This window comes from Cornus florida, unplaced genomic scaffold, assembly GCF_030987335.1.
Source record: "Cornus florida cultivar Cherokee Brave unplaced genomic scaffold, ASM3098733v1 CherokeeBrave_3.0.0_Hap2_Chr06, whole genome shotgun sequence".
NCBI lineage: Eukaryota > Viridiplantae > Streptophyta > Magnoliopsida > Cornales > Cornaceae > Cornus > Cornus florida.
In genome coordinates this window covers 86,972,271-86,996,231 of record NW_026775576.1, presented here as the reverse complement: position 1 = coordinate 86,996,231, position 23,961 = coordinate 86,972,271, and the positions used below count along the sequence as shown (strand labels likewise).

The following is a 23,961-nucleotide window of genomic DNA, read 5'->3' as shown; positions in this document are numbered from 1 at the left end:
TTTGATGTGTTGACCTCGGCCTAAGATTAGAATATTGTTATGTGCCTCATGACATGTTCTTAATTTGTAGACAGAAGTATCATTCTTTATGAATAATTTACACTACTCGAAATTCTGACGCAGTGGCCTGACCAGCCTTCCATTGAAGATTAAATGCAAAAGTTTTTTTTTGACATTTTTTTTTTTTTTTTTTTGGATCAATTACAACGACACGAAATTTGCTATATTAACAGCCATATACAACTTAGTCTATTTTTAAACAAAAACACCTTCTAAATTTGCAAACTTGAACAATGACACCCCTTTTTAAAAAAACAGAGCCAAAATATCTAATATGCCCTAATATATATTTTATATATATTTTAATCCTCACCTAAAATGGCCAAACTACCATCTGATCTCATCTCATCTCATCTCTCTCTCTCTGTCGTTTCTCTTTCCGTCCCTCTTGACCAAACACAGCCTTATGAATAAATATTTGACAAAAAAATGTGCTCCATAGCCGTCCACCCAAAATGCACGGACGGTGAAGAGATCGGACGGTGAGGACGGGCTGGTTCGGGCAAGGTGGTGCCGGCGATGGGCTGTGGGGAGGACTTAGCCGTGATGGTCTGGTTCGTGACGAGATGGCAGCGGCGGTGGACTCGGCCGTGGATGATGGCGAAGGCGGCTTGTGAACCCCGACGTGGAGATGGGCTGGCTGTGACGGCGATGGGCTGGTTGTGGCTTCGGCTGTGAGCTTGCGGATGATGGCAGCGAGCTCTCTCAAACCCTGTACTCTCTCTCTCTAACCTCTTTATGCTCCAAGCAAACAACGGCAAGAATGGAATACGCCGGAAAAGATGGAGTTCTCTCTACCCATTCACCATCATCTCCACACACTATGCACCACCCTTGTTATTTTTTCTACAATTTTTTTTTCACCCAAACCCTAGCTCCATCTATCTTCAAATTGACTCAATAATCTACATTACACTAACTGAAATATTGGGGCTTTGATTCTAATAATCAAATGTGACGGCTCCAGATGCATCGTCTTGGAATTGTATGACGTGCTTGAAAGCATCCTCGGATGGTGCATTTTGTGCTAATGGAGTGAATCAAGTTCGTTCTCCATACTCGCCCCTTTGGTCATTTAGAAATCTATTTCAACCTTTCATGCGTTATCAATCAACATAGTACTTTGGTACTTCATTTTTTCCCCCTCTTTCAACATATACTACTATACAAACATTTTTGCAATCTGTTACCCTCAAAATTTTTGAAACATATAACATTGAGATGCCTATTACATTTCCATTATTAATGAACTTTCGTCTAGTTTTCTCTGCCATGGTATATTACTGATTAAAGTTGTTTTTTTTTTTTTTTTTTTTTATATTATTATTATTAGTATCATCCGTGGGCGTGCTTAGCTTCAAATGATGTTACCAAAAGAACATGTGGTGCAGAAAACCGTACCTGGTATACAAATGGTTGTCCAAGCAAATTTCGGATTTTTGCAGTTCTTGTTATGGGAACTGCACCTTGGATTGTGAACTCAGAGATATACCCATTGAAATACCGAGGCATTTGTAGAGGAATCGCTGCAGTTTCTAACTGGATTTCCAATCTCATCGTAAGTGAGACGTTCTTGACATTAACTGAGGCGATTGGTTCAGCTGGCACATTTCTCCTGTTTGCCGGATCCATATGTGACTCAAGGAGGGTAATAGATTGCGCCTGTGGATGGCTCGAATGAGGGTGACAGCGGGACGGTGATAAGCTCGGCTGTGGGCTGTGGCGGCTTGATGGACGGCGGGAAAGAAGGGCTCACAGGGAATGAATGGGAGGAATGGAAATTTTGGAAGAGGGATTTTTTGAATGAGGGTAATTTGGTCATTTTACGTTATCAAAGGGTAAACATATACTTTCATCATGTTTGAGGTGTTTTTGTTAAAAAATGAATTAAGTTATATATGGCTGTTAATATGGCAAACCTTTGTAATTAATCATCTTCTTCTTCTTCTTCTTCTTCTTCTTTTTTTTTTTTTTTTTTTTTTTTTTTGACACAAATGCAGAAGTATTTGAAAAGGCTAAATAAAGTATATGAATATGACGAATGAAAACTCACGGCCATGGTTAGACAACCAAATAAAACCTCCTTAGTTATGGTCACAAGTAGTACTGGATCAAGAAAATTATACGAGAGGAATGACCTTAAACAACAACAATATAATGAGGTATTGCCAACGGATGCATGCCATCAGATCAGTCATTTCGGTTGCTGTGCTTAAGCTATGGTCAAAACATATAGCGGAAGAAAACTGTGAAGGGCCTTTTAAGTCCTTAAATATATCCAACTCAGGTGACTCAAATTGTCTTTTCTATATGGCAAAAAAGGTCACCTGAGTTTATTCATATTGAATTACTAGTCAGGTAGTTATAAAACATGGAGTCTTCTACGTTTATGAAATTCCATTGGTGCCTGTGTGTGTACTTCTCCTTGAATTTGGGATTGGAGATTCGGTATTCCCAAACTATAACATAATGTTCTTTTTTTATATTATTGGGTGCGCCAAATACATCAGCATCATGCACTGAGCTCATCCGAGTAATGAACCCATCCGGACCACCGAATATCTGTACCTTCTCGCACTATGTTTTGTACTGAAAGGACTACATAAAATTGATGACACAAATCTACATAAATAGCACTACCATGATTTGGTGATTAATAAATTCTCCAACCGGCCTCATCAAGTTTCTGACATGCATATCTATATATTATCCATACCTCACCAGATGAGAATAAATATTAGGTCTTGCCATTAGTATATACCCATCCAACCAATATAACATTATCCCGTTATCAACGATTTTAAAACTAGGTTGACGAAATTTTTTGAAAATAGTGCACTGTTATTGAGTAAGTATACCAATGATGTAGCGTGCAAGGTGCACCAACAACTCCTACAATGCGAATCCGAATCTCATAGTTAGGATCCCTATTATCAAACATTGGCACATTACCGTGTACCATGGCATGAGCAGAGCAGCCTCCGAATTTTTAAGACTGAAATATCTAAGCACACATTATGACACTGCTTCTCCGCAAATAAACAGCAACTAGAAAAAGCTAAACTCGTATAAAATTCAGATGATTAACCTCCACAATCGCCATACTTTATGAACTACTGCTATACTTTACGAACTACCATAACTGTCCAATAAAATGCAGATGATGTCCCCAAAGCATACCAAACTCTACACTTCTAAATCTTCAAACAAGCAAAGCAGCAAATGTCTTAACATTGCAAAATGGAAATTTAGGGGAAAATGGGTTTAAAACAAAGAATTTTGAAGTTGCAGAAATGGAAATTACATCTGGAAGTTGAAACTAAAACTGGACACGTTTAAGTTATAAAGTTAGAGGGGTTAATTTCAAAGAGTCGCGGGGAAACTTTTTCACACTGCAGACTGTCCTCTGCTTTGCAAGAGCTTAGCTAGGACTCTCACATCATATTGTATCTGAGCAGTTTTAAAGAAAACCCTCAACTCCTCGTCCTGATATCACTTCCCTATATATGTCGAGCGCTTCTTCCATGACTTTGGCTTGGCCTAGCAGTTTCGCTCTCTTCTTTCCAGATGGATGTGTAGAAAGATAATCTCTCAATGCCGAATCCCCGGCAACCTGCCCCAACTTCTCATACACATGAGGTGCCACTCGAGGATCATAACCAGCTGATGCTATCAACAGCAACCCAATGTAATCTGCTTCCATTTCCATCCTAATAAAGAATAAATAAAGAAAAGTTGAATGCGAGAATGTAAGCATCAGCAAGTTAAGAACCCAATCTCCAAAAGGCATCTAGCCCAATAGTATAACCTCAACTCCCCATCCTCAAAGAGGAGGGGAGAGGTTCGAGCCCAGGTGTGGGCAAAAAGTGTGCATGAGTGCATGTATGAATTGTGTTTCTTGCCAATGGAAAAAATAATAATAAAATAAAAAAGTTAAGAACCCAACCACCAAACAGAAAAGAAAGGAGGATTTTAACTAGAGATCTGTTGGCTGCCATGAACAATGAAGTATAAAGGAAAGTTGCAATTTTATTTAGGCTCTCCACAACTGGATTTGAGCATTCAATAAGAGGTCAAATAATTCCACACTTTGGACCTTTGGTTAGCTTCAAATTTATTTGATATTATTCAGTTAAAGAAGTGAACATTGAGATCCGAGAGAATGTAATATCATAGATTCTAGACGATGTAGAAATTATTATTAGCCAAAATAATCCAAAATTCGTCAATTTAGTGACAAATATACAGGGGAATGCAATTGCCCGCTACATCACAATAAATAAATAAAAATAAAATTCATTACGTTGGATGTGGTCTTAAGCATACCAAGTTGTCATTTGTTCCTTGCATCTAAAAGTTTAAGCACCAACATAATCACCTAGCCACCATGAAACAATGTTTTGTTTTGTCAAAAAATAAAAAATAAAAAATATTCTAAGAATGATGAGAACAAATAGTGAAGTAAATTTCAGGGAAAATTAACCACCCAAAAAATTATTCCCTCCCCCCAACACACACACACCCCAAAAAAATCACATTTTTGCAAATAACCTCCTAAAATATAAATTTGGCCAACCAATTAACATATAATGTGAGCCTAGTTGATTGATGAATTTGGGTTTGTATAAGAGACTGAATCGTATGATATGCATGGGATTTATAGCACAACGGCTATGCAAGGAATATTGTTAGTCTAAGGATCTTATGATTGAATGGAGACCACATGATGGCTTTGAGCTGCGCAATTGATCTGTTGTTTAGAATTTGTAGCATTACATCCTTGATTGGAAAAGTGAAAAGCAATGGTGGTTCGCGGCCGCAAAGGTCGCTGGAAGTGATTTGATGGGAGAAAGAAGATTTGCAGACAAGGAAACACTATTGTAATCAGTAAAGAAACTGAAATTCTCTTTTGGGTGATGATTATGGAGAGGACAGAGAGTTATGACGATTAACAACAATTTTTTTTTTTTTTTTTTTTATAGGTAAGATTTTATAAAAACGCTCAAAAGGAGAGAGAGAGAGAGAGAGAGAGGGAGTTGCATGGTTGATAACAGAGAACCGATGGTGGCTCCCCAAGCTTCCCTGCAGAGAATGTGGAGGTTCTCTGAGCTTCAATAGAAGCAACTTCACAAGCGTGTATCTATATATATAGGGGTAAATTGCATAAAACACCCCTATGGTATACATATAGTGCATATAACCCCCTCTAGTTTGTAATTACCCCCCAGTTCAAATAAGCCCCTGGTGTTAACCTGCTGTTAACGGAGCAGGTAAATTACATTTTCAGCCTTATGTTATATGAATAAAAAACAAAAAAACATAAAAGAAAAAAGAGGACAAAAACTAACTTGGTTTAATAGATAAGGTAAAAAAAGTTAGAACGTAGTCCTGCGAAAATCCAAATAGACCCATAAACTTTGAATATAACCCTACATCTTCTCTCTCTCAACCCCACATCACCTCCAATGACCAATCCCAATTTACCCCTACATGACTATAACAGTCATTAGTCGCCACGGTTAACGTCTCATCCTCTGCTCCACATCAACCATTTGTCCATGGCTACCAAATTTTTGGCTATCTAATTTGTCTCTCTGAATTAGACAAAATCCTTTCTTTCAAGATATACCAACCATTGCATATATATAGGGGTAAATTGCATAAAACACCCCTATGGTATACATATAGTGCATATAACCCCCTCTAGTTTGTAATTACCCCCCAGTTCAAATAAGCCCCTGGTGTTAACCTGCTGTTAACGGAGCAGGTAAATTACATTTTCAGCCTTATGTTATATGAATAAAAAACAAAAAAACATAAAAGAAAAAAGAGGACAAAAACTAACTTGGTTTAATAGATAAGGTAAAAAAAGTTAGAACGTAGTCCTGCGAAAATCCAAATAGACCCATAAACTTTGAATATAACCCTACATCTTCTCTCTCTCAACCCCACATCACCTCCAATGACCAATCCCAATTTACCCCTACATGACTATAACAGTCATTAGTCGCCACGGTTAACGTCTCATCCTCTGCTCCACATCAACCATTTGTCCATGGCTACCAAATTTTTGGCTATCTAATTTGTCTCTCTGAATTAGACAAAATCCTTTCTTTCAAGATATACCAACCATTGATTCACCCAGTTTGTGTGGGGTCAATACGTGGGTGGGTCAGATCAGTGGTTTTAGCCATGAAAGCGAGTGTTAATTGGTGAGTGATGGGTCTGATTTGGGTGTTTGATGGGTGACGATGGTGATTTTAAACTGTCACTAGTCACTCCCACCATCTTTGGCAATCACAGATAAATATATATCCACACACAGAGATACATAAGCATCTATAAGAGAAACCACACCAACAAATCTGCAACACACAAAGGGGAGAAGAAATCGGCAACAGTGAGAGAAAGAGGAGAAATCACAAAAACAGAGAGAGAAATCGAAGCAAGAGAGACAACAGGGAGGGAGAACAGAGAGAGATAACAGCTCACTCAAGTACATAAATATACATATACATATATATATATTGATATATATCTGCAACTAAAGAGAGCTAAATAGGGAGGGGTACCTTTTTTTTTGGATAAGTAAATAGGGAGGGGTACTTTTGTAACAACAAAAGAGAATCTTGGGGTTTTTAAATCATTTCCTAGTTCACGTGATGCACTTAACGGCTAAATCGTAACGGTCATGTAACGGAGGGTAGTTAATTGCATCTTTTTTCTTTTTTTTTTCAAATTATAGCGCAGCATGTACCTTTTAGGGGCTTTAAAGCAGCTCATCAAAATGCGTATATTCTGATAGACGAAGATTTATATATACTTCTGATAGTACAGGGGGGTTATTTGAACAATTTGTATACAATAGGGGTGTTTTGTGGAAGTTACCCCATATCTATAGACACTTATACATATCAGGATGTTGGTATATTATATATATATATATATATATACACAAGTGTGTGTATGTGTGTGTGTGTGTGTGTATTAAGGTTTTATATCTGGAAGCAATAACAAAGAAGAAAAGAATGAGTGGCACGGGTGACAGACGGTACTTTCTTTTCTTTTCACACATGAAATACTTTTACTGGATGGGAGACTACTTTAGTTAATCAAAAGTACAACTAATCAAAAGTACATCCTTTAGTTAATGCCTCACAACTTATCAAAAGTGACTAAAGCTTGATACGAAGGCAATTCTGAGGCACCTTCTTTCTGCCCCTCAAACCACCCAATACCCCTATTAAGAATCCGTTTTTCTTAGTAACCAAACGCACATTCTTGGATTGCTTTTGTCCCCAACATTACACTGTTAAGCATTCGCTGTTCAATGGTCAGTGCAGAGACCTCTCTTACCCAGAGAGCCATAGAGAACCTGCATTTCATAAAACTGCAATAGTGGAAGGTTTCTTATTTTACTTTATAGAAAAGTACATTGACCGACACAAATTCAAGTTTTAAAATAATTAATATTCATCCACTGAAAAGCTTGCCCTCAAAAGGCGAAAAAAAAAAAAGGCAGCACCTGACCTACTTAGAAACTTATCACAGTAAGTAAATATACGCAAATTCTCCTCGTTCTAAAGTATAATTGTCTTCCCAATCAATAAATTAAATTATAAATGTATTAAAGTAAATTTACTCACTAAAAATTCTACAACACCAGAATCATCACAAGATAGATAGCTGCCTCTTGATCATATATCCCATAATAAAAAGGATAGGTATCTCTTAGTCTGCTACACCATTAGAGAGGTCAATGATATACGCTAAATCTCAAGGGAGGTTGTCATATGAACCAAATAGTTTATTACTAATGTTACACGATAGAATCCTAAACTCAAATAAATTTCAAGGGGCTAACCATGTTAAATTTCAACATTCAATTATCAAAAAAAATGTTAAATTTTAACATTTGCTCCTCCTATATAGTCTAATAATGTATCCAATTCAAATATGTTAGTTTGGTCTCACTGATAAGGTGAACACTTTGATTTTCCCAGGGTTATAACTACTAACCCACCAATAGCTATCATAGAATCAAAGACTCATTAAGCCCATGTTCGGTAATATGGTCATTCACAGATGAACTTGAGAGTGTTTAACCCCCTTTCCATGGTACAACAAGATTTTCAATATTTAACATGATTTTTGGGTTTCCTTATTCATAAAATAAAATGATAATTTCCAGCATCAAAAAGCTAACGAAATTCAAACCATAAATGTCCATAGATAGACATGGTTAAGGCCCTTAAGGGTGCCCCACATGGCCACAATTGTTTTTTAAAAATTGATACACAGGGTGAGGCAAAAAGAATTTGTGCCGCCCAGTGACTATAGCAAGTAAATTGAAATGACGCTAAATCCTAGAGTAGATTTAATTACTGAGACAATATATAGTAAATGCCAAAGATGCTTCAAGCAATAGGAGAAGCTTGCTAAAGCTGCAATAAAGGAGGCAACAATAGTCAATAATTTTATGTACAACAAGGGCCCAGATGTGGTTAGTGACCACAAGGAGGATATGATTACAGAAGCAAAATAATTTAATATATAAATAAAACCAAAAATCTCTGAGCATGCATTCATCGGAAGGCTGCAAGATGATCCATATCACAATACACAATTCCTAACTTCCAATACATTAACGAGCAATCAAGTCCACAACTCCTCACACTACAAAGCCATGAATGATCTGTGTAGAAAGCTCAATACTCCAAGAATTTATGACTGAGATTAGTGTTTTCTTATCCAAAAGTTCCTAACCTTATGATAACCCCAAATGGAAGTTTGTCAATTGCCAATTGTCGTGAAAACACACAGATGCAGTCTAAGGCAGATGTGTCCAAAATCATTTGGCCATTTAATCCATGCACCTTAGTTACTTAGAGCACATGCAGGGTACGAGGCACCATTGAACTTTTGTCCAAATAAAATAAAATAAAATAAGAGAAACAATAATAAATAGAAATTTTAAGAAGCTCCAACTGCAATATGTTCGACTGTACGGTTCTTCTGTATGATATATATTTTTTATTATAACCATCTCTCTCCATCTAGATGTGGAGAGTTGCTATGTCTAATAAGTGTTCATGCCAAATCAAAAAATTGTGACAAGAGTTCATAGATCATAGGCTGACTATGTCACAAGGACACTCCCAATGCCTTGTTTTGGTCAAATAAGAAGCCAGTGGTAGTGTTGTCAATATCTACACTGCTAGTAAAAGACTATAGGTTTTCTCTTTTATATCCATATATATAAAAATTATTAATATTTTTCCTTTAAACTACATAATGGTTCACTAACAATTATCAATTTAACGTAAATCACCTCTCAAAGACGCTACTTCTCCTAAAAGTCAGGTATACAAAGATTAAAAATAAAAGTCCGCTCCCATCTCATCACAAAACTCAATGAGTTTCCAAAAGTCACATTCTATCTTTACATACAAAGTCAATTATGCATTCAAAAAGCAACTAAAAATGTCCATTGGTTAATTGCCAAAAGACACTCAGTTCCAAAAGTTGCATTATTTCTGTGTAATCCGTTATGTATTCGAAAAAAAATGAAAAAATGTTGCTAGTTTCCAAAGTTCCTTTTGGAACCATTGTTGCCATTCTTACCCGTTATATATCTTCTTTTCTTCCTTTGTCTATCCAGCTATATGTAAATTAGAAGGTCTTTTTACATAGGATAGGACTTGTATGTGTGATGCACGTTCTAAGAATCGGTTGTATATATCAGTTCAGTTAGCTAAGGAGAAAGGGCTTTTACAGTCACAACAGCATACATAGCATTAAAGAGCTGCTCCTCTCTAGACTCGCCAGTTGTCTGAGATGCTCCTGTTTGTTTCTCCATCCCGGCATTCTAACATGTGTCCCACTGCCCTTCACTCTCCCCTTTACAATGAAACATTAGTATATGCAACTGGGAGGGTGATTCGGGCAAGCCGGAAGACATTAAGCTGGACGTCCGTCCTGCGAGTGTAGAAGTAGGTCGATGGGATCCGCCGCTTGAGGTTGGGTCGCACCGATGTCAGCCTTGTTGGCAAGACGACGATTAACCGGCTTCGCATTTTTCACCCCTTGATTTACCTGGCTTTTCTATTTCTTGATGCCCACCAAACAACGAAGAACCTAACGGATTGAGATCTCATAATTTTCTCTTAGTTGTTACTGTAACTTTTCCTGTCTTTCAACAGTGTAAGAAAAAACCCGGGTAGACTGTAGAGTGGGTTCACTAACCCCCTAGTGCACAACTAGGCGGTACTTATGCAAAAAAAATAAAAATACAACAACAACAATGCCAAGAGAGAAATTCACAAAAAGTCTATGAAGTAAATAAGAAAAGAATATACTATGTCAGATGGGACCCTTCTAAATGCATGAAATATCCATGGCGGATATAACACACTTTTGAGTATCAATCCTACATGACTGGTCAAATATTTATCTTCTTTTCTTGTTTAATACTAGTATAGATACATATATATAGATATATAACTCTCTTGTTATATAATTCTATTATATTATTATTTCATAATGAGTAAAAAAGCATATTAAACACGACGCTACATAAAGCACCAATTATGCTTTAATAACAAGGGTATCAAAAATATTTTGTAAATGTATTCTTGGACCTGGGGATTTGATAAAACCGATGCTTAGACATGTAACAACTGCACACTACTAGTGAATGCCACAGGAAATTTCGACCGCTTTCAAGACTTGCATATTCTTAAATTTTAATATCATCACATTTCTTGGTCTCTTAATTGCTCTTGGAAATATTTTAAATTCTTTAATAGACACACAGTTTATATTGATGAATTTAATTTCAGGTCAGGAACTTATATTTTGGAATAGATTGGAAAATTGAAACCAAGCATAACATAAAAAGTCAACAACCAGTATGAGTTCATAATCTAGCACAAATTTCCGGCAGTAATGTTCAGCAACAATTTATGAATGAAACACGTAACACTGTGAAAGATTCAAACGAAACTGCAATAAGAACGTACCTCCGTGAAAACGGAAGCCTTAGCAAAAGAGTTGACATTGTGTTGACAAGATCAGGCATAATGAACTGATAAAGAATCAATTGTAGAATCGCAAACCATAGATTTTTTGTAATTCCTTCGGCCGCATGGCGAGCCACAGCATGCCCCACCTATCAAGAGAAGTGTGCAAAAAAACATAAACTTCATAGAAATCTAAATTGGCGTGTATAATTCTCCCAAACTTGTACCTCAATATAGTTACAATGTCTATAGTAGTAAAGGCCTAAACAACAATATACCTCATGCCCAATAATAGTTGCAATTTCTGCATTTGTTTGAAAATGTTCAAGCAACCCAGTAAACACAACAATCTTCCCACCTGGCAAGCAAAAGGCATTGACAACAGGTTCATTCACAACCAGCACCTCCCAATTCAATCCCTCCAAATGCCCGGTTGACGGTTTTGTCCCACGTTGTTTCCCCTTCTTCCGGCTCTGCTGAACCCAACTATCGTCAAGAATCTCATCTTCTCTATGCCACTTTCCTTCCGGACTATCAATCAATGCCGCCAAAGTCTCATGCTCACCACCACTCTCATGCATCCCACCACTATCCGCATACCCAGGATCGGTCCACACCTGCTCTGTCCTCAACCCTCTCTCCAGAGCGTTTATGATATCTTTCGCAATCAACTGAACCCGAACACTTTCCGGATGTATGGCCGGCAGTATCTTTCCCCTGAATGCTTTTTTCATTTTCTGAAATTCAGCCTCTCCAATCTGTCTCTCGGCGCTTCGTGACAAAAGCACGAAATGTTTTCTGTTTGTGTATGGAACATTCTCTAAATTCCCAAAATACACCGTAATCACTACACCAGACCCAAGCAACACAACAGTCAACACATACTTGGGATTCCGAAACCATCTTCGAGGCCCTCTCGGCCGGAAATGGTGAACTTGGTATCGATCGACATAGTAATGTCGTCTCGCAGCACCAAGAAAAGGGTTATAGGGGCTCTGTTTTGTCCCAAATTCAAAACCTAGGTTTCTAGAAATCGGAGAAGAAAAAGATAAACCCGAAACTTTGGATTTACCCAAACTGGGTATCAATGAAGTGTACCTGTTTGTTCTGGAAATCGAGTCTGGACTTGGGTTTTTGGGCACAATCTTTGAAGCAAAACTGCGAAACGCATCGAAAGCGAACTTTGATCTTCTATACCATCCCATGTTCCTATACAAAAAAACCCCTCCTGGCTAATCGCAGTTCCAATAGCTGCAAGTGTCTGATGAAGCATTCAAAGAATATGAAGAGAGAGAATCATAAGGGACTAGGGGAGAAAGAGATGCGACATTGCGACTGAGAAAAGTATTGGGTGTGTGTGCGCGCGCGTGCTTCCAGTGGAGGAGGCCGAAGGCTATGGAAGTGTCTGGAAGTTGTCAGAACAAGTTTTGGTGCAGACTTGAAGCGAATCAGCGGAGGAAATTGAATCGGGGTATACGTGTATGACATGTATGCAATGTCTCGTATGTATTGAGCTCCGGCCTCTTGAAACTAATACATTTGAAAAAAAAAAAAAAAAAAAAAGAAAAAGAAAAAGAAAAAGGAAGAAGAAGAAGAAGAAGAAGAAAATACTTGCCTCATCAGTGAATTAGAAAGTTTCTACGAACTCAATAGTTGGTATAATAAAATTATGACAAGCATTTTAAATTTTATAAAATATAACAAAAATAGAATTAGAACATATTTGATCTATTTTAATTAGGTTAACCACATCTTTCTCTCCATATATATCCATACACACACTTGCACATATATATATACAAAATTAGTTTTTAAGGTAAAAAGAAATTAGGATTCAAACTTCCTAAAACAATGCCTTCCAAAAACAAGATCTTCCTAAAATAATACATTATTTTTGTTCTTTGGAATTGAAAGATCAAAATTTGGGTTCCACCATAACTATATATATATATATAAACAAAACAAAAATCATGTTATTAAAATTCTCATTCACCTCCGCTTCCAAAGTAATCCTCATTCTCAGTGCAACAATCCTAATTAAGTTGGACAAGAGAAGTGTAAGAATTTTTTTTTTAAGCACAAACCGGAAGCATTTTATGATTCTAGCAATGATTCTTCATATCAATCACATATTCTCCACTTTGAAAAGGTAGAGAGCAAAATCAACCCCTCAAAACATTATTGCTAGATCTCAATTCAAATTTTTATTTTTATTTTTATTTTTTTATAGGGATAATGGTCAAGGATGTATACGATATATAAATCAAATATACAGTGCTCACTGTGTACGAGACATTTGATTTGTATAAAATATGTTAATCCAATTAAAAATGGGTCAAATTAGTTCTGAATCTATTTTTGCTATATTTATATTTTAAAAATTCTAAGACACTTGTCATAATTTAAATTATGACACATACGTAGAAATTGCCTACTCATAAGTAGGCAAGTATTGTCCAAAAAAAAATTAAAAAAACCATCATAAGAGAGAACATAACTTGCAGGAAATTTGGGTTTCTAGAAATACCAATGCCCTTTCTGATAACACTATTCAAATCAGAAAAGGATAGATTTTCATAATTTTCCCAAAAAAAAAAAAAATTTCATGTTAGACAGATCATTTTACTTTCACTCTCCACTAAGAACCAAATTGAATATGTACCCTAAAACATATATATATTTTTGTATCTTTTTGGCAGTAGGAATGCATTTTAGAAGTTTATGATATACTTGTAACCATTATCTCCACAAAACCCAAACCTCCATTTTAAACTTCTTTTTATTGGTATGGTGCATCAATGTTAAAACGATCAAATTGTCCAGTGTCCACTGGTGCTAACTAAATAACTCGGAATACATTTATCGAAAATGTGATTACACGCTTAACAATCATCTTTCTAATATTCCCAAGCAAAATTGGCAAAAAAATTTGGGGACGGTGGGAAAAACCCCAGAAAATGAAAAAAGATGTGAAAATAAATAAATATGAAAACAATCATATTCAGCTTTTCAATTCATTGGGCCGAATATGAAATATTTTCTTCATTATCGCAGAATAAGTTTTGCCCTACAACAATCCAATGCTTCTGTGCACCAGTTCCAGAGTGCTTTACCATTTGCGACCTCTCTCTCCACTGCTGTTCCTTCGATCAGAAAAACCACCCCTCCCACCTCTTCCTCCTGAGAACCTACCACCATTTCTCCTATCACCATATCCACCGCGGCCACCACCACCAAATCGACCACCTCTTGACTGCTCTTTTTCTTGCAAATCTGGCAATTCTTTCACCACCTCTAAACTCACACCTGCAGCATTTTCCTGGCCTGAACATCCACAAAAGCAAAACAAAAGGAACAAGCAGTCTTGTATAAGTATACAAATTAAATAGAGCAATAATCAAAATTAAAGCCAAACAACAATTTAAAACATGGTTGTTAAAAACTCTGAAATAATTGTGTAAGAAATTATGCAAGCAAGCATTTCTTATCAACAGTGGTTAACTGTTGATAACCAGAATATATTTGCCACATAATTGAAAATAGATCCAACAGAAGGTTCCATTAGAAGGTGGTCCGAAGTTTCGTACCCAGGCATTCTGACGAAAGAGCATCCGACAGGCCACAGGCCAGATAATTAACGGTAAACTTGTTTGTGTTTGGGCTTTTGACACCCATATAAACTAATGCAACTGCAGGTGAAAGCCTCGAGAAAGGTTTTGGACATTTCCCAGCAACACAAGGCATGCTAGAAACTAGAAAGGCAGGTCCACTGAGCTGTATGTTTTATAACTACATATTTTGCCAATTGTTAAGACAGTAATTACTATCCTTTTTTTTTTTTTTGTCAAAAGCCACGTGTCAATCATTTGAGTCACTTAAGTATGGGTATTAATATCTTGTTATTATGCAAACATAAGGTTTCATAACAGCTATAAATCCAACTTAAAAAGAATGTCTGAGCACCATTGTTATTCAATTTGTTCGAGTCTCAGTAACGAAAGCTTCCTTAGCTCTCATTGAAACCCTATAGTTACTGAGTTTTTTTTTCATCTCCTCACTATAAACTATTGTATTCTTGATTATTTTTCTCTATTAGTTAGTTTTAACTTAGCTTGTGCACACTATATTCTCTTGTTACATCACAAACTAATCATGCAGAAATTTGAGAACATCATACCAGCAAGAAACGTGTCCAAATCTTCAGAAGGCACATCAAAGACAGCCCCTTTCCCATCAGCTGTGAGAGCAATACCCTTAACTGTCTCAACCTTCTCCTCTGGTAAAAACCTCCTCAAGACACCATAAGCAAAGCTAAAACAAACCACATCAACAAAAAAAGGGGAAAGAAATTCAGATGTGAATTAACAATTTAATGGCCAAAAGCAACAGAGAGTTGGATTTACTAACCCAACCCCCTCCTAATTCATCATATTACATGTCTTATCATGGAAAATTATGCATATTATCAAATACAATAAATCATAACATGGTCCGGGACTACAAGACCTCTTGTGGCCAATCACAGCTCGACACACAAGATTACAGGTCCCTATCACAGAAAATTACGCATATTATCAAATAGGAGAAATTATTACATTTTCCCGACCAATCACAACTGACACGCAAGCAAAAAACTGAATAAACCTGAAACATTTGTAGGGTTGTGATTGGCCAGGACCATGTAACAATTTCTCTATCAAATAGTATTCCTTCCAAAAGTGGGTCGTCAAAATTTGATCTTGAGGTTCAAAACATAGAGATTTGAAATCATTGTCAAAAACTAGATCTTCATGTTAATGACTTGCTTTTGAGACCCGTGCAAGAAGCAAGGACTCTTTATCACTTTTATGTGCTGCTATCACTGATTTGGAGCTACATAGTTCAAAATTTTACTTTAGAAATTCAACAAGATTAGGATCAACAACAATTTTTCATAATACAGCATAAGCTAATGTAACTTAGAACTTTCATTTTTGCTGAGATAGGCAATTGCATATGCATGTTGGTCGAACCTCAAGCATCATAATTCTATTTCAGATGATTTTGGTTTAAGTTCACCAAGGCATGATCTCAAATGGCCTAAAACCAAGACCACCATCAACATCTTACTCACATAAACTAGTGCTCTTGTTTTTTTTTTCCCCTAGGCAAGAAACTCACCAGTTTTGCCCATATGGGCAGCATTTGAACCCACACCTCTCACTTTGAGAAGTAGAGGAGATACCACTAGGTTACAGCCATTGGTGGTACACACAATGTGTTGTATAAGATGTCAAAACAGAAATAAAAGGGTTTCATGTGCTCACGATGGTGTGTAAATGGGTCTGCCAGCCTCAAGAAGTACTGTAACATAGTTCTCCATGGAAGATAGAAGTGATCTCCTCTTAATCTCGGTATAACCCTGCACAACACACGGTAAGCCCATTTTTCCTACCACAGCAAGAAATTGATGTTCAAAACGAAGAAAAGGATGATGAAATAAACTCACAGAAGCCTTGGCAAGTGCTTTTGCAAGCAGTTCCACAGGTGATAGACCAGAGGTACTCAATAGCTCCTCGGCAGCAGACTTGAAGGCCGGAATAACACTACAGATTTTAAGCGTACAGATAAATATGTGGAGCTGACACACAGAATGATGCATCCATCAGAAAGTACAAATGACAATCATACCTATCAGAGACTTGGGTGATTGTCTCTGCTGCTTCTACACCAGCAACTTTGGCAATATCAAGTGGCTGAGGAGCAGATACATGCTCGAACTTCACACCAGATTCTCTTTCTATCTTAGAAAAATTAGACCTTCTTGGATCATAAAGCATCACAGCAACCCCCGTATTTCCTGGAAAATTTTATTAAAATAACTTGAGGGTTCATTTGGATAAACGAATGAATTAGAGATCAAGGAATTTAAGTTTTTGAGTTTACAAAAAAGGCTGGCTCTTGAAGTTGGATTTTGAAGTTCAAAGCAATGTTAGATTGAAGGCATTGGATTACGACATGAATTTCAATTAACTCCTTGCTCCTTGGTATTTGAAATCCACATATAATTCTCTCAAATCTATTTGTTTCAAATCCTCTCAAACTCATTAGTTATATTTCTTATGCAATTGAACATAAATCTATTCATTTGAAATCTTTCAATTTAAATGGAACCCAATTCCATACATTCAACCATTCAAAATCCCTCCAATTCAACATCAGAGAAATACAAAATTTCAGTATTTACCAGCTCTCCCAGTCCGTCCAGATCGATGAATATACGCTTCTACATCACGTGGAGGCTCACACTAAAGCACAAAGACTAATGTCAGTATATTCTAAACATATAATTGAGAACAAATGATGACCAACAGAAGTCTACATCCATGTATTAAGAAGATATACCTGGATAATTAATTGGACATCATTGATGTCTAATCCCCGTGCTGCTACATTTGTGGCCACTAATGTCATGAACTTCCCTGATCTAAATCCAGAAAGTGTGACCTGGAAACATTAAATCACATTAAGAATCCATTAGTGAAAAGTATGCATAAATTATTAAAATCCATTTGTCTCATCGGAGATTATTGTAAAATTATGTTAACTGAACAAGGGGATAGAAACAAGTTTGGTTTAAAGGGGAAACTACAGTGACCATCGTGCTCATTTTTATTTTCATGTTTAACAGAAAAACACTACAAATAAAAATCCTGAGTTGTATAGAAAACTTTAACAAAAATGAGAAGTTATTTATACAACTTTTGATCAATTAAAAAAAATAAAATAAAATAAAATTTAGTGACGTCATTTAAGCCAAACCCTCTGACAAAATTATCCAGCTTGGAAAGAACTACATCTACGAATACAGTCTTGGAAGAAAAAATCATGTCATTAGCTACTAAGAAAGTATCTCCCCACCCAATTAATCTAGCCAGTCCCTAGCTGCCGTGCAAGGATTTGCAGCCCAGGTGGTGTCCATGCTCAAGAGCGGAAACAATAAAATAAAATAAAATAAATAAATAACCACTTCTGCTACTTTGCATTTTAACAAGCTTTTCAAAAGTGCAACTAAAAAAAAGGCTTGGTTGTACCTCATCTTCCTAGGAACTAATGACTTTAGGTAACAAAATGTAAATACTTTAGATGAAACACAGACAAACTGTTAGCTCACACAATCCGATCGGGAAGAAAGAATTACAATTTTCTGCTCCAACAATAGATTTACCTCACGCTGAGCCTGCTGGATGTCCCCATGCAAAGCGCGCGCTCCAGGCAACAAGCCAGCAAGTTCAGAAGCAGAATCCTTTGTCTCAGTAAAGATAATAGTGCGGCCACCACTGAATTAAAATCATTGCATAGGGAAAATAATGAAAAGCATTATTCGGTAACTTTATAAATAACGTTAAAAAAAAATCAATTAGCAACTATACAGTACTAGAAACAACCAACCTGCTATAACACTGAATAATATCAGGAATAAGCTGGGATCTGGCTGAACTAGAACAGGGAAGAACAATATGGCGAATACTGGTACTAGCCTTCACTTTCTCATTACCAACAAGATCTACGGTTTTCTTCTCTTGTTTCAGAAACCTAGAAGAAATCTGGCAATGCAAACATAAGTTCCAGTTTAGATGGGAGAAAGAAGCGTGCAAGATGGATAAGAAGTGTTGCTGTAGACATCCAAAACCAGATCACAAATATTGCATACAAAGGCAGACAAACAGACAGAAAAATAGAGAGAGATAAACAACAGCAAACACAATAAAAGTTGCAATTCTGACTTCAATACAGAGATCAAAATAATAGATATCAGTAAAGAAACGAACATTCTTCACCCAGACTGGTAAGGTGGCACTGAAGAGGAGTGTCTGAACTTTCTTTGCATCCTCTACCTTGCCTGCAAAGTTCAATGAATTCGGAGTTAATAATTCCATGTGTAATCATCAACCAAATGAGATATACAGTATAAATAGATGTGGATACACCATAGAGATTCGTGCATCCTAGTTTAATCCACAACAGTAATTTATCTCGAGTCTCGACATATGCCAGACGAGTGTCAATTATGTTTGCTTCTCTCAGTTCATCAAGAATGCTCAGGACAACATAACATGGCTCCTTTAGTGAGTGCCAACACGGCCTTTAAAAGGACTAGGATATCAGGACTAACTTCAGTCCAAGTCATAGCCAGTGGACTCTTTCTGAGCCAATCAAAATGATGGGATTCAAGTTTGCGGTTAAAAACACTAAAACACCACCATAACGATGGACGGATTAAGTAGTGAGGTAGAACTATCAGCACTCAGGTCAGAGTTGTGTGCACTTCAGGGAAAAATACCTTGTATATTAAAGAGTGACACATGCATGGCTCTATATCATTCAACAAGTATATACGGGTTGGGTCTTGACTTTGGAAACTTGAGAAGCCTCCCATCTAAACCCTTCTAGAAAAAATAGTTAAAAAGCAGACACACACGCTACCATATAATATGTTAAGCACAATCAAATAATCTGGTCATAACGATCCAATAAATAGAAACAAAAATCGACCACTTCCATTCTACATTTATACCAATAGAAAATTTATTTATCTCAGACACAAACTGAAACATATTGGTATGTGGTAACAATATTATAGAAATTATTAGAAAATGGTATAAAACAAATGAGACAGTATTGGACTCTTAAAATGAGGTGCAAGATATTCCCATGAAAATAAATATGATGAATCACAAACCTAAAATAAGTTCAACATCTTCAACGAAACCCATCCTCAGCATTTCATCAGCTTCATCAAGGACACGGAACTTCAATGAGCTGAAGTCAATGTTTCCTCTTTGTATGTGATCCTATACCAAAATTTTAACGTGAGTTGGGACAGTCATATTATTGGACGCCAAAATCCAGTGATGTTATCGGAAAACAATTACAAAATTATCTATAAAATTAAATCCAAGAAAAGACCACCTTAATGCGGCCAGGTGTTCCCACAACTATATCGACCCCTCTTTTTAATTTAGCCTCTTGAGTATGGTAAGAAGCTCCCCCATATAAACAGCATGAAGTCAGCCCCAATGCCTTACCATAGACTTCAAAGTCAGCGGCCACCTTTGATAAAGCAAACACAGAGACTCAGAAAGGAAATTGTCAGAAGAGAGAAAATCCCTAAGAGTACAGTTCTGGTGTAATACCTGAGTGGCCAATTCCCTAGTAGGTAAAAGTACAAGAACACTTGGTGCCCTCCCGTAGCCAGTCTTTCGTGATGCTTTTGTAGGCCCATTTGTTAGTGACTCCAATATAGGCAACACAAATGCCAACGTTTTACCCTGTACAATTGCAAAGCATATCCAGAGGAACAAATATTCAGTACATGATACAAGAAAAATATCTGGAATGACTTAATGGATTTCGAAGTAAATGAACAAGAATAAATCAGCAACTTCAAAGAACAAGAGATTCTTCAACTACAGTAAGTCTATGAAAAAATCCAATTTCGATAAAATTGGACGATGAAAGAGCTGAAACAATCCAATGTCGATAAAATTGGACGATGAAAGAGCTGAAACAATCCAATGTCGATAAAATTGGACGATGAAAGGGCTAAAACAACATGCTAACTAATCAAAAAAGAAAAATAGAGAAGTTAAACCATAAGTACTAGAAAGTGTACTAGCCCACTGTTCATTCAATAAACCACATGCATAAGTTCCTAATACATCTGGATGTGTTTTAACTAACAAAAATAGGAAGTCCCTAGGATATGGATATTGAAATCAACTTCTTCCAGGTGCATGGTTTACAACATAGTTTGATTTTTAATATCATCAACTCTGTGCTGTTGTTAGTTGCGATTAACAATTATAATGGTAACATCATTGATAAATTATTAAGGGGAGAATAACTCATTGTTTTTATTCAAAACTGTACCTGTCAAATGATTGACCAGAAGTAAAATTAATAAAAGGGGAAGCAAAATGCTCAAGAGAGGGAAATATTGAATTTAAATTATTTTTTTTTCCTTGTCACTTCTCGTCAAATTTTCATCCCGTGAAGGAAAAATATAAGTAGAATATATGTGTGTGTGTGTGTGTATATATATATATAAACCCATCATTTTTTAGTTTAGTACGATGTGCTTTGTATAAAGCAACAATCAAAAGTTGGCAACAATTCATCAGCATTTTGCTAAAGCAGAAATGATAACTGAACCACATGCTATGTACTATAAACACATCCCCTTCATGAGGGGTTATAGAAGAATGGAGAGCTAATATAAAAACCAACTATATTTTAAAAATATTTCACATGCTATTTGCCATCACTATCAAACTACCAAAGGTTCCATCTAACTTCAAGAATCCCACCAGTAGGCTTCTGCTTTAGGGACTAGGACATATCAACCTCAATAAATCTCATTCTTGTATATAGCACATGATATCTTAGTGACAAAACCAACTTTCTTTTCACCTATTTTGGAAGTTAAAAAAATGATACAGGAGTCCACATATACTTTTTTGCACATGATTTCTATATTGAAATGCTATGTAAATCACATATGAGGGCTATTCAGTTCGAGAGAACATCCAAACAGGCCCAACATGTTCCAATTTATCTTACCAGAGCTGGCATTTCTATTGAACATATACCAGAATAAAATTGTTGTATTTATGTATTCGACCTTTTTACCATAATAAAATAACAGCAGCAGCAACGGCAATAGAGAGATGTCAACTACTCACACGTATTCACACCTTGGCACCTATTAAACATAATTTATAATTGTTTCATGAATGTGCAAAGTTTCATTCAAAGTTTACTTAGTTTTCGATTTTTAAAGTAACTACAAGCCACAAACACGTATTGGAACACATGCCAATCAAATGATAAATTGCAAGCGAATCAAAAAAAATTAAAACCCAAAACAATAACCAGCTCAATGAAGAATCTGTACCTGTCCAGTTCTCGCACGACCCACCAAATCCGCACCATCCAAAATAGTGTTAAACGTCATAGCTTGAATAGGAAACAAGGATTCAATCCCCTTCGACTTTAATAACTCTCTCAACGGTCCCGAAATCCTAAATTTCGATACCGCGTTCGGATTTTCTGCTTTATCATCAACCTTTGCTTCCACCTCATCATCAACCTCCGTCAACTTCTTCTTCTTCGCCGATTTAGCACCACTCACCCCCTTCAAATTCATAGGCTCGCCCGACTCCGAGCTCGTATCGCTCTTCTCCTCCCCGTGTTCTTCTAAAATCTCCGATGACTTACGTTTCTTCTCTTTCTTCTTGATCTTCTTCTTCTCCAACAATTTCTGCTGCGAATCTTCTTCAGATTCAGATTCAGACTCAGAAACCTTCGAATTCATCTCAATATTATTCAGCTTCTTACCCTTCTTGCTCTTCTCTACGGAAGAGTCGAATTCTAGGGTTTTCGTGTTGCTCTTCATCTTCTTCTTCTCCTTCTTGTCTTTGCAAACTTCGGGTGAGAGAGATTGAGGCATGGCAAGAGAAGGCATCACTATATAGACAGATAGACAGAGATAGAGAAGAGAGGGTTTCTCCTGCTATAAAAGGGTGTGGCAGTGAGTTGCAGTAGCAGGAGCTAAAGAGGAAGAGAAAAGGTTTAGGGTTTGCGTTTTTATGCTTACGGTGGAGTGATTTTCAACCGTTGGATGGTCAACACCTGGTATATTCGGTTCTTTATCGTTAGATGAGAATAAAAGTTCGTTTAGATATTTTGTAGAACGCCGCGTTCTCTTTTAGACCTACGCAAAATCAAACGACATCGTTACTATCCTTTTTGGGGTTTTGATAAAAACAACGTCGTTTTAATATTTGACGTACACCCAGAAACATGTGGAAAATGTCACTAAAAACCCTACTCTACGAAAACCCTAGGCCCATGTCTTTGAGAATAGAAGGGACTAAATACAATAAATATAAATATAAGGTCATGTTTGTTTGTTATGCGTTTTGTTTTTTACGAGTATTTTGTTATAAAGTATTTTGAATAATAATTAAAAATATGTTTGGTAATATTTATTTTTTTTAAGATTTTTAAAAGTAAAAATATAAAATATATATATATATATTTGGTAAAAAGTATTTTAAGTTTGAAAAATATAATAGTTAGTTTAAAAATGTAATTTATGAGTTTTTTTGAAAAAAAATTTAAAAATTACTATTCATTGTTACAGTACCAAACGTTATAGTGCGGAAGCATATAAAAATACCAAATTGATTTTCGATATTTTCCCACTATTCATGAAACATTTTGGTATTGTGCAAAGCAAAATAATTTTTACAAAATGCATTTTTTCCATTATTCATTCCTATAATACTCGACAAAAACAAAAACACCAAAAACAAAACACGTAGCAAACATGCCCTAAACAATATGTCATTAATTGTAGTCTAGAACTCTCATGAAATAAAATGGATGATCAAGAATAGTTTCATTTAGAGCTCAAATTTACGTGTCTCAATTCTAATTTTCCTCATACACTAAAAATAATCCCAATTCTTTTGTCATTTATGTTTGCTTAATCGTATCAAAGCCGAGTAAAATAACGATTTTTAGAGCTGTTGAAATTTGTATGAGTAGATTTTTGCCCATAAAATAAATTATGAAATCAATAGAGTATTGACAGTATTGTCCCTTTACAACATCACCTTTCAAAAAAGTATTGCTCTTTTATTATTTATTTTCTCTTTTTTTCTTTCTTTAACAAATCGATTTGAACATTATCTTATTTTTATTAGTGGAAAATTTGATATTGTTGTTTTAAGGCATCATGTATTGCTTCGTCTACACATTCTTTTATTCACCACCATCTACCTGAATATCCTAATTTCATAAATTTGCACTTTATGAATAGTTTTGTCTCTCA

General features: G+C 36.2%; 3 protein-coding genes across 5 annotated transcripts; 1 reads left to right on the top strand and 2 right to left on the bottom strand.

Annotated features, from left to right (window-relative positions):
- The first annotated feature begins 393 nt into the window (after positions 1-393).
- On the top strand, positions 394-2,040 carry LOC132312604 (probable inositol transporter 2). 2 transcript variants are annotated; one of them, XR_009483305.1, is made up of 2 exons: positions 394-1,186; positions 1,394-2,040. XR_009483305.1 is itself a non-coding variant. In XM_059811025.1 (2 exons), the coding sequence occupies exons 1-2, from the start codon at positions 1,048-1,050 to the stop codon at positions 1,739-1,741; spliced, it is 405 nt and encodes a 134-aa protein (XP_059667008.1). In that variant the 5' UTR covers positions 394-1,047; the 3' UTR covers positions 1,742-2,040. The 2 variants fall into 2 exon arrangements, 1 of the variants encoding a protein (XP_059667008.1); XM_059811025.1 differs by having other exon boundaries at positions 394-1,104.
- A 1,221-nt stretch (positions 2,041-3,261) lies between these two features.
- Positions 3,262-12,584, bottom strand: LOC132312603 (mitochondrial metalloendopeptidase OMA1). 2 transcript variants are annotated; one of them, XM_059811023.1, is made up of 3 exons: positions 11,360-12,581; positions 11,082-11,230; positions 3,262-3,770 (listed from the first exon to the last, which is right to left on the bottom strand). In XM_059811023.1, the coding sequence occupies exons 1-3, from the start codon at positions 12,284-12,286 to the stop codon at positions 3,521-3,523; spliced, it is 1,326 nt and encodes a 441-aa protein (XP_059667006.1). In that variant the 5' UTR covers positions 12,287-12,581; the 3' UTR covers positions 3,262-3,520. The 2 variants fall into 2 exon arrangements, with proteins under 2 accessions (XP_059667006.1, XP_059667007.1); XM_059811024.1 differs by lacking the exon at positions 3,262-3,770 and adding an exon at positions 3,785-7,435 and having other exon boundaries at positions 11,360-12,584.
- A 1,333-nt stretch (positions 12,585-13,917) lies between these two features.
- LOC132312602 (DEAD-box ATP-dependent RNA helicase 7-like) lies at positions 13,918-22,697 on the bottom strand. Its single transcript, XM_059811022.1, has 14 exons — positions 22,018-22,697; positions 20,258-20,392; positions 20,034-20,174; positions 19,804-19,915; positions 18,893-18,963; positions 18,513-18,667; positions 18,289-18,400; positions 17,466-17,567; positions 17,308-17,368; positions 16,752-16,920; positions 16,570-16,666; positions 16,388-16,482; positions 15,259-15,392; positions 13,918-14,405 (listed from the first exon to the last, which is right to left on the bottom strand). The coding sequence occupies exons 1-14, from the start codon at positions 22,585-22,587 to the stop codon at positions 14,191-14,193; spliced, it is 2,169 nt and encodes a 722-aa protein (XP_059667005.1). The 5' UTR covers positions 22,588-22,697; the 3' UTR covers positions 13,918-14,190.
- Positions 22,698-23,961: the final 1,264 nt, after the last annotated feature.

Excerpts from the sequence above, each read along its gene's own strand:
- LOC132312602 (XM_059811022.1), bottom strand. The coding sequence starts at position 22,587 with ATGCCTTCTCTTGCCATGCCTCAATCTCTCTCACCCGAAGTTTGCAAA. Across the intron at positions 18,964-19,803 it reads AGATGTTGAACTTATTTTAG|GCAAGGTAGAGGATGCAAAG; the intron begins GTTTGTGATTCA and ends TGAACTTTGCAG. Across the intron at positions 18,668-18,892 it reads TACCAGTCTGGGTGAAGAAT|ATTTCTTCTAGGTTTCTGAA; the intron begins GTTCGTTTCTTT and ends TTGCATTGCCAG.
- LOC132312603 (XM_059811023.1), bottom strand. The coding sequence starts at position 12,286 with ATGGGATGGTATAGAAGATCAAAGTTCGCTTTCGATGCGTTTCGCAGT. Across the intron at positions 11,231-11,359 it reads CAACTATTATTGGGCATGAG|GTGGGGCATGCTGTGGCTCG; the intron begins GTATATTGTTGT and ends TTCTCTTGATAG. Across the intron at positions 3,771-11,081 it reads AGGCTTCCGTTTTCACGGAG|GATGGAAATGGAAGCAGATT; the intron begins GTACGTTCTTAT and ends ATTCTTTATTAG.
- LOC132312604 (XM_059811025.1), top strand. The coding sequence starts at position 1,048 with ATGACGTGCTTGAAAGCATCCTCGGATGGTGCATTTTGTGCTAATGGA. Across the intron at positions 1,105-1,393 it reads GTGCTAATGGAGTGAATCAA|TATCATCCGTGGGCGTGCTT; the intron begins GTTCGTTCTCCA and ends TATTATTATTAG.